At 48.2% G+C, this 15,290-nt stretch overlaps 1 protein-coding gene across 1 annotated transcript; it reads left to right on the forward strand.

Moving 5' to 3' along the window:
- Positions 1 to 340: 340 nt before the first annotated feature.
- LOC109443764 (keratin, type II cuticular Hb5) lies at positions 341 to 15,290 on the forward strand. The gene is made up of 9 exons (XM_019724510.3): positions 341 to 925; positions 3,619 to 3,827; positions 5,270 to 5,330; positions 6,344 to 6,439; positions 7,132 to 7,296; positions 7,540 to 7,665; positions 10,806 to 11,026; positions 13,705 to 13,736; positions 14,466 to 15,290. Exons 1-9 carry the CDS (start codon positions 383 to 385, stop codon positions 14,615 to 14,617), a joined length of 1,605 nt encoding a protein of 534 aa, XP_019580069.3. The 5' UTR covers positions 341 to 382; the 3' UTR covers positions 14,618 to 15,290.

Consider the following 15,290-nt stretch of genomic DNA (forward strand, 5'->3'; position numbering starts at 1 on the left):
GGCTCAGTCCATGCTCACCTAGGAGATGAACCAGGTATCCTTGCAGCCTTAGACGGGAAACATGGACTCTGCCTGGAAGGACGGGCCAATGAAACCTTGGTGGGACATGGGACCCTTCAAGTCTCAGGAATGTGCTGGCCCAGGCCTCCTCTTGCCTATGTGGGATAATGATCCAAGGTCTACTCACAGGGGTGGAGGGGAATTAGGGCTGAATAGATATGTCCAGGCTTGTGTGGTTGAACGGGCAGGGGACAGGTTTATTGGGATGCAGGGTCTCCTTGATATGCTATTAAAGGCGGCAAGTTTCAGCTTTCCTTCTCAATGCTCCCCTGGGGATGGTTCCCATACTCATAAATGCATTAGTAACTTTCTCCTGCCTTTCATGTGGTGGGAAGCCCATCGTCTGCCCTATAAAAGAGCACTAACAGTTCTCTGGTGTGAGAAGTGGCGGTGTCCTTCAGTCTCCTGCACTTTCCCTGGCACTGCCCCGCAGAGCAGAGGCATGGCAAGCCCTTCCCACCGCATCAGCTCTGGCTATGGAGTCAGGAATTTCAGCTCCTGCTCTGCTGTCATGCCCAAGCCGGGGGCTCGCAGCTGTGCCAGTGCTGTGGCCTACCGCAGGGGCAGTCCTGGGGGGCTGGGCTCCAGGCGCCTCGGGGGCTTTGGCAGCCAAAGCCTGTGTACAGTGGGGTCCCCACGGATCGCGGTGAGTTGTGCACGGCCGCTACGCAGTGGGGGCAGCTTTGGCTACCGGGCAGGGGGCCTTTGTGGGCCCAGCCCGCCCTGCATCACCACCGTGACAGTCAACGAGAGCCTCCTTACGCCCCTCAACCTGGAGATCGACCCCAACGCGCAGTGCGTGAAACATGAGGAGAAGGAGCAGATCAAGTGTCTTAACAACAAGTTTGCTGCCTTCATCGACAAGGTGGGTCTGTCGAGTGTTCCCTGGGCTGTGGCTTAGGAATGGAAAAGGGACTCACAACCCAGTGATGGGCTGGGTTCAGATTCTTGGGGTGCCAGCCCTGCTACTGATTAGCATGTGGCCTTGAGAATGTGACTGAAGCAGGGTCTTGGTTTTCAAACGTTGCTGTGAGAGTCAAATGCAAAATGGATGTGACACCACCATCCAGAACAGGAAGGTTTATTGCTGCTGCATTTCCCTGCCCAGCAAGAGCTGAATGTGTGTCTGAGGCCCCATCCTCTGGATCTCAGCCATCAGACAGCTCGTGGGATGGATGGGGTGGACATCTCGGCTTAGGCTGGTGTCTGAACCCCCACCCCCACCCCGGAGGAGATGCTGCCATCCCCAGCACAGAGAGGGGAGCCAGGAGAAATCGGGGCCAGAAGCTCCTTTCCTGCTCCTTCCTGGTGGGGACATCATAGAAAGGCTGTGAATTCCCAGGACTTCTGCCCCGGGTGCCCTCTTCCACCCAACATTTATATAAATGAAAGGAAGTGAGCTGAGAAACTTAAAGGAGGTCCATGGAGGGGCTGTTGAATCACATTTTTCTGATGTTGCAGTTTCTGAGCCCTCCTTCTGATTGGATATACAGCTCTGATTTCCTTTAACCCAGTGATATACCCGTTCTGAGAGCCCACAATCTGATCTTTGGGGGAGAACAGCCACTGGGCTCCACGGGAGGAAAGGCTCACCTTCCAGGGCCGCGTGGTGGACACATCTGCACCCAGAAGGTGCACACTGGGTGATGTGGGTGGGGAGCTTTGTTCTCACACAGACACCTCCATCAGAAACAGGCGTACCTGCAAGGGAAGGGGCTCCATACCCATTCTTAACATGCTGTCCAAACCACTCTTTCTCTCCATTAGCACAGAGAAGCTGGTCTTAGGGTCATGCACATTATTCACTGCACAGGAACACCCATCAGGCAGGGTGGGGGGAGGTTGAAAGCCAGCCCACATTCTGCTAGCTGTGCAGTGTGCCCCGGCAGGGGGCTGCACCTGCCTGGAGGGGGAGTCTTTTCCTCATTTGCGCAACAGCACAGTGAGGACCCTGAGCACGCAGACTCCAAGGTGTCTTTACACGTGGCCTTTTGGGCATCACCCAGGTAAACTGCTCTCTCTGTAGGGAACGGTCAGTCCCTCCCTGGGGTTGCTGACAGCCACTTACCGTACCTCCTTCCCGCATTCTTCCTTCAGGGTAAGCTCCAGGTGTGCAAAGGGCATCAGTGGTGGGTTCAAGCCTGCAGAACAAGCAGGCCAGAGAGCTGCCCCATGACTTGTGTCTGTATGTGGAGACCCAAAGCAGATGCCTTCTGGATAACCAGGGTGTGGGTTCCTTTTCCCATAAGCACCGGCTGATGAGGGTTGCTTTATACCAGGCTTGTCCACCCAGAAGGTTAGGGCTTGAGGAGATCACTTAGTTTAGGGCTGCCAGCGGCATGGTACTCGACGAATGAAGCCAAACTGAGAAGCACGCTGCCACTCACCTCCAGAGCGTCTGCTTTGTCAAGGTCAGGGTGATCCAGATTCTTGCCTGAACTCACTCAATTATTAAATATTGGCGATTAATCAGGTTTTTGTAAAACAGTGTGCAGGCCAAAGAAAACATGCCTGTGGGCCAGAGAAGGCCTGGGGGCTGCTAGGGTAAATTGTCGACGTGTTCCCACTGCCTCAGTTTATAGTGAGGCTCAGAGAAAACGGTGGCCTGGTTGGTGGCAGAGTTAGGCAGAGAGAGATCTCCTAACTACTGGTCCAGAGTTCTCCGTCCTGGGCTCCTGCACCCCAGAGTCAGACTGAAGGAGAATCACAGAGGGTGCATTTTAAAATCACCGCTATAAATATGCCCACAGACTTAGCAACTTAAAGCAACAAACCTTTATTATCTCACGAGGCTGAAATCAAGCTGACAGCAGGGCTGCCTTTCTTTCTGGAGGCCCTGGGGGAGACCTGTTTTTGCAGACAGTCAGGTGTTTGGCAGAATTGAGTCCCAGGTGATTGTAGGACTGAGGTCCCTGTCTCCTGGCTTTTAGCTCCTGGAGGCTGCCTGCCTTCCTTGACTCATGGCCCTTTCTCCTTCCACTTTCCAAGCTGGCGATAGTGGTCGAGTGCTTCTTGCTTCTCATGTGTAGTTCTTCCTCTGCCTCCTTCTTCTCAGCATCTCTCATTCTTCTGCCTTCTTCGTCTGCTTTGAAAGGCCCACATGAACACTGTGGGACCCATCTGGATAATTTACGGTAATCTCCTGAACTTCAGGTCCATAACCTTAATTCCATCTGCAAGGTCCCTTTTGCCACATAATGTAACAAATTCGCAGGTTCCAGGGATTAGGGCGTGATCTTCTTTGAGGGGACATTTTTGGTCTACCACACATGGTTTGTGGTGTTTTTATAGGGTTAGATGTTGTTTCATTCTGTGCAGAACAAACAAATCACAAATAAATTGTGTACTCTTTCTGGGAGATGGGAATGGAATGAGGGGTAGTTACTGGGGCAACAATTGTGAACTGTGCTTTCAGACTTTGTAAATGATTTGGCCTTTGGGGGAAGGTCACAGGCTCCTGCAGGTCAGGGGCCATCCCCAAGGGCAGAGAGAGTTCTGGGGGAACTGGCACCTTCCCAGATGCCCTCCTGAGTCTTTTCCCCCCACCCTGGGCGGCAGGTGCGCTTCCTGGAGCAGCAGAACAAGCTGCTGGAGACCAAGTGGCAGTTCTACCAGAACCGCAAGTGCTGTGAGAGTAACCTGGAACCGCTGTTCAGTGGCTACCTCGAGACGCTGAGGCGGGAGGCCGAGTGTGCGGAGGCTGACAGCGGGAGGCTGGCCTCAGAGCTCAACCACGTGCAGGAGGTGCTGGAGGGCTACAAGAAGAAGTGAGCATGACGGGACTGGGGCTGGTTATGGAAGTGGGGTAGGTCTTGGCTCAGTCCGCACAACTATCCTGAAGGCCGACATGGCTAAAGGTCAGGGTCATTCCAGGCTACCAATCAGATGAATTGTTTTATTAGTCTGTTCCATCTTGTTTCGGTTCCCAGCTCTTTCAGGCCCATCCTGAGGATTGGGGAAAGATTTGGAGAGAAAGAGAGCTCCCAGACTTAGAGGGGTGGGACACACACCCAGGGCACAGACTGAACTGACCGAGAGATGGAGAGAGAATGAATGAAACAGGAGAACCAAGATCAATAGGGCCAAAGAGCAGAACTTGAGAGCAGTTGGTGCCAGGATGGGTGGGAAGGAAAGTTCCTGGAAGAGAAATCTTGAAAATGATCAGGCTGATGCTATTCAAGATATCTTATGACACCTTTATTTACGCTAAAGATAAATCATCCGGCTCTTGTTCTGCAAGGCTCTACAATTCAAAGGTCCATGTAAATCTTTTATTTTCACCTGACTTGTTTAGTTTGGCCATAACCTAGTTTTACTCACTGGATCACTGTTCACTTGTCCCGCTTTATCTGGTAGATACACACAGAGTGAAGGGTGATTTTGACGTTATCAGTCCTCGTAATTCTAATTGGAAGTAATTAGAATTCTGGTCTTGGAAGATCAGGTTTTACCATCCAGATGGACCCAGCAATGGGTTTTCACTTTCCTTGGGGGGATGAAAATGCAGACACAATTCTGTTTGCAGGTATCAAAATCTGTCTCCCACTCTGGGGGTGTGAGGGCTGGTAATTACAGAGCTCTGACTTTATAACAGCCCAAATTACGCTGTAATTACAATGTTGTGAAAACGGTGCTCTGTGAACTCTGGTCTCTCTTGTTGGCTGGGGCAGGGCTCAGATCTCATGGCCAAGAGCAAGAGAGCAACCAGGCTGGGGAGGGCTGTGGAAGTGTCCCCTAGCAGTCCAGGCAAAGTGAGTGGCTTCCAGGATTTCAAGTCCTTGGATGTTGGGGCAGGGGGCACAGAACGTCATGGGGAGGGCTTCAAGGAGCTTTACGTTTTGTACAATTTTAGGGTTGACGGGCCTCTGGAGCATCTGTCTTCTATTTATCCCACAAATTTACTGAGTGGCTTACTGCACACCAGGCCTGTTCACCCAAGATGCAGAGAGAGTAAATGGCTTGCCTGAGGGTTTGCAGTGACTTCACTTTCAAGCTTGGACAAGAAATCAGGGACTTGGACTCTATGTCTACTGTCCTTTGGTGGGTTCTTTGTGGCTGAGAAGTAGAAGTCCACAGAAGCCAAGCCTCTTCTCCCAAGGCACACGGAAAGTCAAGGGCAGAACCAGGGAGTCTTGAAAATCTAGGTCTCGCTGTCTAGCCCTTGGCCTCCAGCCCGAGGGGCCCTTCCACCTATGTTCTCTCTCCTCAGGTATGAAGAAGAGGTCGTCCTCAGGGCCACAGCTGAGAATGAATTTGTGGTGCTGAAGAAGGTGAGTGACTCTTCCCACATGGCGAGCGCTTAACTCTTGGATGCTGGATGCTCTGAGACTGGCATCTGGCCAAGGTCACATCAGTCTAGTTGTGGTGGCAGGGCCCTTCGGTCCCCTGGCAAATGGAGGTTGGCCTGGCTTTGGAAGCCATCGTGGCCCGCGTACAGGAACCAAGCCTCCCTGCTGAGGGAGGCTTCTTATCAAGAGAACCTCATCCTACTACTGTTTGTTTACTTGGAAACTTCCTGATTAGCTGAAATGGTCACTTTGAAATCTGTTTCACTCTCATGTGGACATTGCCTCCCACATCGGGATGTGTTGGTGCTCAGCTTGCTAGTGACTCTGTTAGCTGTGGCCCTCATTCAGTGCACTTGCAGATGAGGCAAAAACTACTAATGATTTCCCTTTGGTTTCAAATTGGTAAGTTGAAGTGTCTACTAATGCTTTTTCACAAATAATGTGCTTACCAGCCAGCTTATTTGTGAGTAATCACGAAATGGAGAGAGGGCTGGTAAAAAAATCTGCCAATAGAGGTGCGACCTCGGTCTCAGGCAGGAGAGTCCGCTACCTGGGTGTTGGGTGTTACCTGACCTGGGTGCCAAGGACGACAGGAGGAGGAGGTGCACTCGTGGCTCTGTGGCCACCTCATGGTCACGCTCCGTGGGCCAGTGTGGCTTAGCAGCAGCCTGATGTTTGGGGCTGTGATATTAGGCTATCCGATTCAGCAAAATCCTCAATTCTGGAGGAACTGGAAAACAGCTTGTAGGGAGCAGAGTTCTCTCTACTACCAGGTGGTCCCACTGATGCTTATATGATGGGAAGTAATATTAGGGGCAGATAAAAAGGCCCCACTCCTCCTAGAGGGGCCCTGAAGGTGAGGACAAGAAGTCCAGGTTAGATTTGTAATTGCAGGTTGGATGGTTGAGGGACAAAGCGGGTAGGCCAGGAGGTGGCAGAGGTCCAAGGGGCACTGAATGACCCCGTGCCCCACCCTCTCCTGTCTTCTCCACCAGGATGTAGATGGCGCCTACCTGCGCAAGGCTGACCTGGAGGCCAACGTGGAGGCACTGAAGGAGGAGATGCATTTTTTACAGGCCCTTTATGAAGAGGTGAGTCTCCCCATCTCTGGAAGGGCAAGTGAGGGAGGAGATGGAGGAAGGTTTTCCTGGGACGTGGACTGTCCAGGTTCCTTGGTTCTAGGGAGAATTGTCCATTCCTTACTTGTCTAGGATCTCAACATCCTTTTCTTTTGTGACTAGGGAGATTTTCTCTTGTTCAGGCCTCCTTTCAAAATGGAAATGAATGATGTCCTTCCTTTAAAATGATTTGAAAGACTATAATTCATTGCCTGTCTGTACAGCACAACATGAAGTGGAGGTTTGACAATATAGATACAGGCATACAGCTATAATAACAATTATAGTGTAAAAACCCGATTAGAAAAGCCAGCACTCTAAATCTGCCCATTGTCTGGTTGGCTGGATTTATACAGACAGCTACAGCAGATCTGGCGAGTTTAGGCTCTAGGCACAGTCATCCAGTTTGTCCAGAACCATAGAAATCTGCATTTGTTGATCCTGATCCGGCATTAATGAAATTCCACCTTACTCTTTGCGTTGAGGCCGTGGTCCAAATTCCAGCCCTTTCCTCTTAAAGCTACACATAAAATTTTCCTGAATTGCCAGTAGTTTTCTAATTTACTTCTTAAAGTTTCAGAGTTGGAATTGTTTTTTGGATTACTTGAAGAGATAAGAGTTGGAGGGGATTTGGAGCTGAGGGCACTGGCTGTTGTCTTTTACAGGAAATCTATGTCCTTCAGTCACAAATCTCTGACACCTCGGTGGTGGTTAAGATGGACAACAGCCGCGACCTCAACATGGACTCGATTGTGGCCGAGATCAAGGCTCAGTACGACGACGTCGCCAGTCGCAGCCGGGCCGAGGCCGAGTCCTGGTACCAAACCAAGGTGAGTTGGAGGGCTGGGCTGCCCCACTGAACAGGATGGATGGTCATGAACTTGGAGCTTCCCTGGGAAATGCACCTAGGCACTCAGAGGGCTGCATCAGTTCAGTGTAGGGGAAGCAAGTGGGGCAATTGCAGAACAGTAGTAGGCTGGCAAATCTGGTGTGGGGTGGGGGGGTCAGTGACATCCCAGCACACCCTCCAGGCATATTGTGATCATTGGTTGTGTTTGTCTGCCAACCCACAGTGCGAGGAGATGAAGGCCACAGTGACCCAGCAGGGCGAGAACCTCCGCAGAACCAAGGAGGAGCTCAATGCCCTGAATCGCATGATCCAGAGGCTGACTGCCGAGGTGGAGAACGCCAAGCAGCAGGTCGGGGACACTGAGACCCCACTCGGGGACACTGAGACCCCACTCAGGGACACTGAGACCCCACTCAGGGACACTGAGACCCCACTCGGGGAACACTGAGACCCCACTCAGGGACACTGAGACCCCACTCGGGGACACTGAGACCCCACTCAGGGACACTGAGACCCCACTCGGGGAACACTGAGACCCCACTCAGGGACACTGAGACCCCACTCGGCGCACCTGCTACTTCTGATGTGTTCTCTGCTGTCTTTCTACCTTTAGGGCCGGCTGCCATCTTTGAAGGGGCTTATCTTTTAAGCACCTGAATCTGAGTGACCAGCAGTGCACAAAACATTTTAGGGAGAGGATTGGTCTATCTATTTAATATATGTCCTTATAGTCCCTCTTTCATACATATATTTACATATATACACATATATACTTTAAAATATATTTACATAAACTTTTTAGTATTTTAAATTTACATAATGATATTATATCATAAATTTCGTTCTGATTCTTTCCTTTGCCAGTTGGCATTATGTCTTTAAATTCCACGCATGTTGCTCTAAGAGATCTGCTTCATTATTTCTGTTGCATGGAATTCTATAATATTCATAAACCATAATTTCCTCTGCATTCCCCTGTTGATGGATATTTAGTTTGCCTCCAAGTCTTTGCGACTACAACCAGTTGTATCATGAACATTTTTATACACGTCTCTATGTGCATCTACATGAGAGATGTTTTGAAGGTATAAAGCAAGAAATAGAATTGTTCAGTTATAAGATACTCATTTATTTACTTTCCATAAATACCCACGGAGTGCTATGCCAGTGTATTTCCGCTGTCGGTACATGAGGGCTTCTGTTACAGCACGTGCTATTTCAGACTTTCAAATTCTTATGACTCTAATAGGTATAAACCATAATCTAATTGTTATTTACATTTTCATTTCTCTAGTTAACTACTTACATTGAATGTCTCGCCACACACTTACTACTCATTTGTATTTCCTTTTCGAAGAATTGCCTGTTCCTATCATTTGCCATTTTTCTATTGTGATTCCTGTCTTCGTGGTGATTTGCAGTATTTCCTTGTCCATTGTGTCTAGACTGTAACCCTTTGTCGATTATACTTGTACATGCTGCAATTAATCTTCTCTCAATCTATTGCTTGTCTGTTTGCTTTGCTCTGGCGTCCATTATGGAACAGAAATATTTAGGCTGGATGTGCCAAATCCACCAATTCCTATCTGAATGGTTTATACTGAAGAAAATTTGAGGTCATAAAGATATCCTCTTAACATTTTGTTGTCCTCTACTAATTGTATAGTTTTAGTTCTCACATTTAGGTTTTTAATACATCTGAACTTAATTTTTTTATATATAGGGAGTAGGGTTTTAATTAAAAATTTCTACATATATGTAGTAAGAAAATGTATTATGTAATCCATTCTTTACCCACGGGCTTGTGACACTACCTCTACCATAACGCTGAGTTCTCACATATACCTGGTTTAATTCCTGTCCTCTCTCTTCTATTAGCTGTTCTCACCCACTGTGTAAGATGTAATTTGTTACTATTAATAGCTGAGGTAATGAAATATGGGAGTGGTTTACTTTCCAGAAGTGAAATTAGAGAAGATTAGAAGTTATCCTCACTTGCATTCTGATATGCTTTCTAAAAATATTTGTTTTATTTGATAAGAACACTGAACATGAGATCTACCCTCTTAACAAATTTGTAAGTATTTGTAAGTATAACAAATTTGTTGACCACAGGTACAGTGTTGAACATGGTGGGTCTCTGGAGCTTATTCATCTTGCGTAACGAAAACTTTATGTCCATTGATTAGTAACCTCCCATTTCCCCTCCCCCAGCCCCTGGCAACCATCATTCCACTCTGATTCTATGTATTTGACATTTTATATACCTCACATAAGTGAAATCATGTAGCGTTTACCTTTCTGTGTCTGGCTTATTTACTCAGCATAATGTCCTCGAGGTTCATGCATGTTGTCACATATTGCAGAATTTCCTTCTTTTTAATGCTGAATAGTATTCCATTGTATGTCTATACCACATTTTCTTTATCCATTCATCTGTCCAGAGACATGTAGGTTGTTTCCACATCTTGGCTATTGTGAATAATGCTCTTATGAACATGAGAGTACTAATGTCTCTTAGAGATCCTGATTTTACTTCTTTTGGGTAAATACCCAGAAGTGGGATTGCTGGGTCATATGGTAGTTTTATTTTTAATTTTTTTGAGAAACTTCCGTATTATCTTCCATCGTGGCTGCACCACTTTGCATTCCCACCAACAGTGCACAAGGGGTTCCAATTTCTCTACATCCTCACTAACACTTGTTGTCTTGGTTTTTTGATGATAGCTGTCCTGACAGGTGTGCGATGATATCCCATGGTGGTTTTGATTTGCATTTCCATGATGGTCAGTGGTCCTGAACATTTTTTAATATACCTGTTGACCGTTTATGTCTTCTTTGGAGAAATGTCTGTTCAAGTCCTTAGCCCAATTTTAAAACTGGAGTTATTAGTAAATTTTGCTACTGAGTTGTAGGAGTTCCTTATGCTTTCTTAGGTGGGGGCGAGGGAAGAGCTGCAGTTAGCTTGCTGGGTATTGTAAACGGGAACTTTTCAGCATGCTGACTCAGTAGGCCGAACATAAGACCCCGTATAGGAGCCTCTGAAAACCTGGGCTGGGCACTAATTTCGTAGCTTAGGTCAAGTCACAGCCTCTTTGAGTCTCAGTTTCTTCATCTGCCTCATGGGAATAACAAGGCCTATTCTGAAAAATTGACAGAGCAACTTGAAGATCAAATAAGATAACTGTGAAAGCGCCTTGTAAACTAACAACAGTGGACACATATAAGATAGTATCACTAAATATTATCAACCTTATTCCAGTGCTTAATTTTCTCCCTCTAATGGCTCACCATGGACTTGAGTTTTACCATAAAGCATACAACAATGAAGGAAGAAATCTCCAAACGGCTATTATTTCTCTGCAGAGTTAATTTAAAAGTTAACCATTTTGAATGGAGGCAAAAGAGGATGACCAAGGCTGTGGGAGACACCAGGGCTCCCACAGACTGCGCCTTTCTCAAACTCCTTCCCTTCTCTCCTTCCCCCAGCGCTGCAAACTGGAGGTTGCTCTGGCCCAAGCAGAGCAGCAGGGCGAGGCAGCTGTCAGCGATGCCCGCTGCAAGCTGGCCGAGCTGGAGGCCGCCCTGCAGAAGGCCAAGCAGGACATGGCCTGCCTGCTCAAGGAGTACCAGGAGGTGATGAACTCCAAGCTGGGCCTGGACGTGGAGATCGCCACTTATCGCAAACTGCTGGAGGGCGAGGAGAGCCGGTGAGGAGGGGCTTGGGGTCACTTCACATCCCCACTCAGGGCTATAGCCTCACTGGACTAGAATCCCCCAGGCAGAGAGATTCACATTGAGGAAGACTAGAGATCATGGGGTCCAGCCATTTCCCCATTTTCAGAAAGAGAAACTGAGGCCCAGAGAGGGGAAGGGGAGGGTCTGAGACCACAGCTAGTTAGTGGCTAAGCTAAAATTACACTCGTCTCCTGGCTAGCACTTCATGACCTTTTCCCCTCCTACGCTGCCCTTCCAGCTGTACCAAAAGCTCACTCCAAGGCCATGATATTACCCTGTCAGCTGAGAGATGTTTCTGGAATCACATTTCAGTGGGTTGTGAAAGCTGCAGTCATTTAGAAGATTTGTTAAAGGCCATTTGATTTGGGAGGCACAGACAGGAATCCAATCAACTTAGATAGTCTGGTATTCGGGACCAGTAAATAGAAATGAGTAGCACAGGGTCCTTGCTTAGCCAGGGAAGAAAGGGGCAGACAGAAATCCATCCTCCAGATGACTGGGTTAGTATCCCAGGGAGGCTTTTCAGAAAAGGAGGTAGAAGAGCTCAGGGGATGGGAAAAGTTAAGGACACCTCAGGCTGTGTTGACAGTTTGAGCCAAGAACTGAGGGTAGGTGAAGTCAGCATGGGAAGGAACAATGTGGCTTCATACGTGGGATGGTGCATGGGCCTCTAGCCTTAAAGTGGCCACATTATTATTGCCTCCTAGCTGAGGCCTGTCAGGGGAAAGCAGGCTACACAGGGGAGTACAGTTTAGACGTGAAGATCATGGGCTGTGAGCCAGACCACCTGCGTTTAAATCCCGGCTCTACTGCTTACTAGCTTCAAACCTCTATGCCGCAGTGTCCCCGTTTGTAAAACAGGAAATCAGAAAACCCACTGCTTAAGGCTGTTGCAAGGATCAAACGGGTTAACGGAACATAGTAAGCATGAGTAGGAGCAGGTTATTATCAGAAGAAGAATATCTCTGTCCAGGGTCCCCAGGCAGGGCTGCACCCATGCAGAGGCAGAAACTCCTTATTCACACGGCTGTTGTTAGACAAATGACACGAGTGGCACCCAGGGCCGCTGGCCATGCTGCTGGATTCACACCATACTTGGCGGAAGCAGGTCAACTTTTTTGTCCATTTCCTCCAGCTGTTGGGTGAAACCACCAGAGCTCTCTCCTGCTTTGCACCCTTAAGTGCCCAACCTACTCCCAGCATCCTGTGAGGCACTCAGCATCCATACCATTTTTTTTTTTTTAATTGGAGAATGTTGGGCAACGGTGTTTTTCCAGGGCCCATCAGCTTCAAGTCATTGTCCTTCAATCTAGTTGTGGAGGGCGCAGCTCAGCTCCAAGTCCAATCACTGTTTTCAATCTTAGTAGCAGGGGCACAGCCCGCCATCCCATGCAGGAATTGAACCAGCAACCTTGTTGTTAAGAGCTCGTGCTCTAACCAACTGAGCCATCCGGCCGCCGCTGTGGCCACTGACCTTTTAATAGACCTTCCCTTCTTGGCATTTAACATGTTTACTTGGATTACACAAGTAATGCTTATTTTAGAAAATATAGGAAATAAGAATATAAAAGCAGCCATAATCATTCAACTTGGAGATAGCTGGTGCCAGCATTGAGGCTCAACAGGAACCACCATGGGCATTACCTAGAATTGTCTGAAAGGGCACAGTTCCAAGGCTGTGGCAAAGTCAGATTCACGTGGCAGGAAAGTGAGCTGGAATCAATGTCCTAATTGAAAAGCGTTGGAGTATTGGAGGGCTCTGAGTTGGGCAGAAGGAATCAGACTAGAGCTTTCCTAGGAGGAAAAGGTTTGTAGCTGGGCTTAGAAAAAAGGGGGAGACATAGAAACAGAAAGTGCATGTCGCTGTGAGGGACGAGGGAGCATTTATGAGAAGCCCACTGTGGAGGTAGAAATGTCTCATCATTAATGAGACACTTATAATGTTAATAGCAAACTATTAATTGGATTTATTGTGTGCCAGCTTCTGTCTGTAGACACTTTACATATAGAGCTTACAACAACCCAAGGAGGTGGATATTATCATCCCCATTTCATGACTGGGGAAATTGAGGCACAGAAAGGTTAGGTGACTTCTCAAGGTCCCCTAGCCAGAAGTGGGCTCAGCCAGATTTGAGCCCAGGTGACCTGGATCCAGAATCCAGGCTCTTAACTACCACACCTTCCAGGCTTGCTCTGCATTTATCAAGTCAGGTTGATATCTGGGACAGCGTTTAAAATTGTAGGATAAAAATGGATCAATTTGGATGATGGGCAAGCTTTTTCCTACCCAGAGGTGTCCAGTTAGGCAGTAACTGACCCCATCACCTGTTCTTTGGCTTGGCTGGAATTTCCCACCAAGAGATAAGGAGGACGTCCCCCACTGTACCCCATCTCTACCTTTCAAGTCCATCAAGTATCCATGGCTGAGAAGCAAATGAGGCATAAGATGGTGTTTTGGATCCTGCAACCTAACATTCCCCTGTTCTTTTGGGAACCCAGGGAGCAGTGCCAACACTGACGCTGTCTGTAGTAGGTGGGCAGCACGCCCTCAGCCCTGCATCGTCTCTCCCCTCCTTTAGGACGAAGAACAGACCTGCTGCAAGGGCAGGGGAACTTGATTCTAATGCTCACTCTCTCCTCTCCCCTGCAGGCTGTGTGAAGGCGTGGGCTCAGTCAACATCTGTAAGTCGGGAGTGTATGGGGGTAGGGTTCTTTGGGTGTCAATAGTCTTAATAATGGGTTGGATCTAACTGGTGGCTGAACTTCTCTGTCCATGGGGTACTGGGTGAGGGAGGTAGTCACTGAGGTCTCTGAGGTCTGGACAAACGGATGGTCAAAATATTTGGTCCCTACATGGAGCCATCTGGAACATCCATGAATCCTAAGCTAATGAATGTGACAAGTTCTGCATCTCCCCCGCCCCCTTATGGGCTCTGTGAAAATAACCTAAGTCTTTCAATAACACCCAGAATAGTCCTCAAGTGGTACAATGTTTTAATAAGAAGGAACACTACATATCTATTCTGATCATTTGAGACCACTGCAGGCAACCCTTAAAATTTTTATCTTTAATAGTCTAATATGTACACAGCCCCTAGGCTAAGTGTCTGTCTGTTCCTGTCATCTTTCCAGCAACCGTATTTCTAGAGGATTCCTCCCTCAGTTTTTGCTCATAGAGTGTATATACACATTTCAACATTAGTCTGGTTCAGGTAGAGTTAGGTGTCCACTTTGCTAACCACATTCCTTCAGAAAGCAGATGACAATGGGTTTAGATTTGCCTGTAGTTCAAAAGATTCATGCTGCGGGTCCTTTGGAGTGTGAAGAGAGTAAATTATTAGTTTTAAAACATTCTGGGTCGCAGCATGTCTAAGATGGAAGAGAATTCTGACCTGGTGTCTCCATCTACAGGTGTGAGTCGTTCCCAGGGCGGCGTGGTCTGCGGGGACCTCAGTTCCACCATCCCCGGTGGCCTGGGGGGTGTGGTCATCAGCAGTGGAGCCCTGGGCTCCCCCTCTGCAGCGGGGGCCTGCTCCAGTGCGAGATCTGTGCGGTTTGCCTAGCAGGAAGTGGGACTCTGGATGGATGAGGTCTGATGAGGTGAGGGTGGCGAGCAGGAGGGGAAAGTCTCCCTCAGGCCCAAACGTTAGTTTAGTAATTTCCCCTTCCTGAGATCCCAGACTAACTCTCCACCTTCCTTCTTACTGGAGCTGTGATTTACACTTTGAGCGCAAACCCTGGGTTTGGCATTACTGCCACTTCCATTGATTCTTCCCTCCCTGTGGACCAGGAAAGGGATGCAAAAGCTTTTTGATATAAACTGCTTAGTCACTTTCTTCCCCAACTAACTTCAGGCTGGCAAACATTTACTAAGTACTGACCGACCCTGTGCCAGGCACTCTGGGAAGGGAGCCAGGTAGAGACAGGGCAGTGCATGGGGGCGTCTCTGTGCTTTGCCCTTGATGAGGGGCTTCTCAGCACTGAGGGGGCCATGGCGGACATGGAGCTGGGACTCCAGGAGGCCCCTCACTTGCTCTGAGAGATTGTATGTTCCTAGAGCATCCCCCAACTATTCATATGTCAGGATGGAAAGACTGACTAAGGCTAACTGGCTGAGATTTTTATTGGTGGTTTAGAATCTGATTGCGTTGGGGTGATTCCTGTTATGGCTCCTTCTATCTTTTGGTGCGTATGATTAAATGGCAGTGGCTAAAGTTTTCCTCCTAGTAACCAAGT

Source organism: Rhinolophus sinicus, chromosome 1 (genome assembly GCF_057876585.1).
Source record: "Rhinolophus sinicus isolate RSI-liver-muscle chromosome 1, RSI-T2T, whole genome shotgun sequence".
NCBI classification, from domain to species: Eukaryota; Metazoa; Chordata; class Mammalia; order Chiroptera; family Rhinolophidae; genus Rhinolophus; species Rhinolophus sinicus.